This window comes from Pinus tabuliformis, chromosome 9 (assembly GCF_031772625.1).
Source record: "Pinus tabuliformis cultivar Carrire ecotype Pingquan chromosome 9, CPIR1, whole genome shotgun sequence".
Classification (NCBI taxonomy): domain Eukaryota; kingdom Viridiplantae; phylum Streptophyta; class Pinopsida; order Pinales; family Pinaceae; genus Pinus; species Pinus tabuliformis.
In genome coordinates, this window is record NC_142307.1 from 163,843,458 (window position 1) to 163,847,465 (window position 4,008).

General features: G+C 38.2%; 1 protein-coding gene across 1 annotated transcript; it reads right to left on the reverse strand.

Annotated features, from left to right (window-relative positions):
• Positions 1 to 1,921: 1,921 nt before the first annotated feature.
• On the reverse strand, positions 1,922 to 2,629 carry LOC149147641 (uncharacterized). Its single transcript, XM_089441903.1, has one exon. It carries the CDS (start codon positions 2,627 to 2,629, stop codon positions 1,922 to 1,924), a length of 708 nt encoding a protein of 235 aa, XP_089298029.1.
• Between the last annotated feature and the right edge of the window lie 1,379 nt (positions 2,630 to 4,008).

The window sequence follows — 4,008 nt, forward strand, 5'->3', positions numbered from 1 at the left end:
GAGGCTTTGGATCAAAATCGAGAGATCGTGCAGCTTAATTCTCATCATTATTTTATGGTTTTGATTATTTTTGAGTGAAATAAAACCCAGGGCTTCTCCTGCCTTGCTGACCAGCTCCTGATTGTTATTATCATTGATATTAATGAAAAATAGAGAATAAATTGTTCATAACCCCATCAATATCGCCAATGCTCTCACACACCTCCTGGTCCTGAGAAATACTTGCCAGCATCTCCATCGCCAGGATTTTCAATGGGCAATCTGGCGTTTTGGTAGATTTTCATTCTATTCATTTATCAAAGGCATATGTTGTGCGATGACCCAAAATTCTATTTTCTTGATTTCCCACACACCAACAAACGTATGTCTTCAACCTCGAGGTTGAAGAAAAATGACAGTGTTTTCCGGCTACAATCGTCCAATCGTCCATCCTTGATGTCACGGGGTTACAAATTGAGTGGGCAGAAAGGGATTCTTATAAGCTAACACTCCATCGAATACAGTTATAACATATAGGAACATCGAAAAATTCTTTACAAAGGCATATAGATCTGACAAATCCCTCAACAACAATTTATTGGAAAAAAATCCACTCTCCTAAAAAAGTGAAGACAATCCACTCTCCTAAAAAAAAATGGAAGGAAATCCACTCTCCTACCCTAGTCTACTTATTTACAGAGAATCGGCTATTATGACTGTCAACATATTAGAAAAATAGAAAATAGTAGAGAGATTGAGCACACAACACAAATCACATAATGATTTTATTGATCATATAAAGCAATTACATATATGAGACTTAGATCACTGAACTTCGACAAATTATGAATCACACATAACACTGCTCCAACTCATAAGTTAGGAATCAACAACTTCTAGATTGGCTCCTCGTAACTCACAATGACCACTGTACGTGACATGGAAGCATTACTTCTAATATTAAAAAACTTCATTCAAATTTTTAGCGTTGAATAATAACTTGGTAACTATGCACTATCGTAAACTATTTCGAAATACTACATCTTGTGTTTATATGTTTTAGTAAAACCATGGATTGTTTCAGTGGTTACCATACATTCTGATATGTAAATTATCTTGAAATACTACATCTTGCGTCTATATGTTTTAATAAAACCATGGATTGTGTCAGTGGTTACCATACATTCTAGTATGTAAAGGTTTACTGCAAACTATTGAACATAAGGATTCAGGGGCCAATTCCCTTTGATTAAAATTTTATCTTTTTATTACTACGGTTATATCATGCTTTTCTTTTGGTCTTCATCACAAGGCTTCCCAAAATTAAGATGCATATCTAACTAATTCCTTTTGATTAAAATTTTATGGTTTTAATTACCATGGTTATATCATGCTCTCTTTTGGCCTTCATCACAAAACTTGCCAAAATTAAGATGCATATTTCAAACCTTTTATCGACATAATTGTAATAAAACATATTTCAACCGTTGTTTTTTCAGATCGAAAAAGCATAATTGTATTTATATCAGAAATATAAACATAGCATTATGTACCAATACATTTAAGGGACTGTCTCTCATATAGATGAAACTATGCAAAGGGATGGAGAACTTGTCACAAAAATAAGCCCCAGCCATACTGATGGGCATCAACAGTGCATGCCAAAATAAAAATAACAACCATGAGAGATATGAGTCTAAAATAGTCTAACTGTGCGTAGAGAAGGACATATTTAGCTGTTGAAAACAAAGAAGATCATAACAATCTGCCCTCATAAAAAAGAAAGCCAGATTTGCAGACATCAAGCTTGGAGGACCTGCGCTCACTGGAAACAGCAACATTAGAAGATTACAACCATCAACATCTGGAGAGAAGCAGCTGAACTTAATGGAAAACAAAATCAAAAGATGATGAAAGAACCAGAACCGAAGCAAAAGCAAGGTTAAAAGTCGGGAGGAAAGAAGTCCTGAATGGAGAAGATTTTGCCCTCATGAGAAACCTGCAAAAACCATAAGCCTGGAACCGCCTGAAGACCCTTTTTTGATAAACCATCTACCTGCTGATTTAGGGTCCTCTTGATGTGATGAATGGAAGCTCCCTTGGATCTATTCCATAAATATTTGATCCTGTCTAACCATCCAATGAGCTGAGGCTTCATAATGATATTCTTACCAAGTACACAATCCACCATGACCTTTGAATCACCAAAAATGGATACATCCTGGAGATTGAGAAAGAGACAGAAGTGAAGAAGGCCAGCAAGGGCCATCACTTCAGCCTTGCTGTTGGATCCTCTCCCCCCGTTCCAGTAAATGAGAAAATGGCTATTTTCATTTACCCAGATGATGACCCCACAGCCACATTGACCTCCTTGTTCAGCCCCGTCGAAAAAAGCCCTTGGCATAGATGACAATTCCTGTGGGACCTCATTACCAATCTGTTTCGGCTGCTTGGAAGGGCACTGCAGAATCGACTCATAGATGGAAGTAATGATGGAGATGATTTCCAGAAAAGGGGAGGCCTTACCATTGAAAATAAACTTATTACGCCACTTCCAGATACTCCATACAGTTATGATGAAAATTGATCTCCATGACTTTTTTTGAAAACTGCTCCATAAGAACGCTTCCGAAATAGAGGAGTGAGACATATGATGGATACCATGGCATTCCTCCAGAGCTCTCCAAAGTAGACGAGTTTTCTTGCAATCTAGAAAAAGGTGGAAATTTCTTTCTTCTTCAGACCTGCAAATGGGGCAAACACCAGGACCCTGCCATCTGCGTTTCCTTAAATTTTCCCAAGAGAGATTTCTATTGTGGAAAGACAACCAAGAGAAAAGGATCATTTTTGAGGGGCAGCCCGATTTCCAGAAGATGGGCGGGAATGAAGGCCTAAGGAGAGGATGCTTAAGGCCGATCAGGTCTCTATAAACATCTTTTACCTAAACAGCAGACAAACCTTTTGAGTTTTTCCACATGAGACAGTCCTGATTCTCCGTGCGAAAGATTCCACAATTTCTAAGACGGATTCTGATTTGATCCCATTGTATAGCAATGTCTATCGGCATCCCCAGACTATCAGCTTCCTTCCAGAGAGGAATCGGACCCTGCCAGCCTGCTATTAGGCTATCCCAATAAAACAAACCTTTCCTGTGAAGAAAGTTTAGTAATGAATCCTGAACCTCAATCACCTCAGCACCACTCATAAAATGATCTCTCCCAATGAGAATTTTTTTACCTGATTGGAAATGCCAAGATAAGTTTCCCAGGAAAAGTTTCCCAATCTTTCGGAGGCTTAACCAAACAGGAGACCCTTTAGAAGAGCCAAACCTTTCTTTTCTGAGCCAAAATGCCAGATCCTTCCTTCTCAAATATTTCTTCTGAACTATATTGCTCCATGAACCATTTTCGAAGATGCCTCTCCACAGAGTTTTACAAAGAAAGGCCCTTTCGAAGGTTTTCAAGTCTAAAAGCCCCCATCCACCGCAACACTTCAACATGGAAATATTGGATAAAGTTGAGAGATGAAATTTCTTTTTACTCGCTTGACCTCCCCATATGAAATTTGCCGTAAGCTTGTTCATTGCCATAATTATGCTTGCTGGGAGGAAATATAAATGAGCCCAGTATACTTCCATCTGATTTAAAACCGATTGAGCGAGGATCACCCTTCCTGCAAGCGAAAGACACCTGTATTGCCAGGTCGATATCTTCTTGTAATACCTATCTAATATCCACACCCAGTCCGCCTTTTTATAACCAGAAGCTTTTAACCAAAAGCCCAAATATTTTAATCCGAGACTGATAGATTGAGCTTTGATTCCAAATAGAGCCGATAACCATTCAACCTCGTCCTGGCACGAATCGTTATGGAAAAAGACAGACTTTTCGTAATTTATTTGAAGACCTGTTGCCCTCTGAAAAATTTTTAGAATCTCATAGTAACATAACCATGTAAGTCTGCATAGCATTCCGAACATTATAATGTCATCAACAAATAGATTATGAGAAATCGAAATGCTCCTGCATA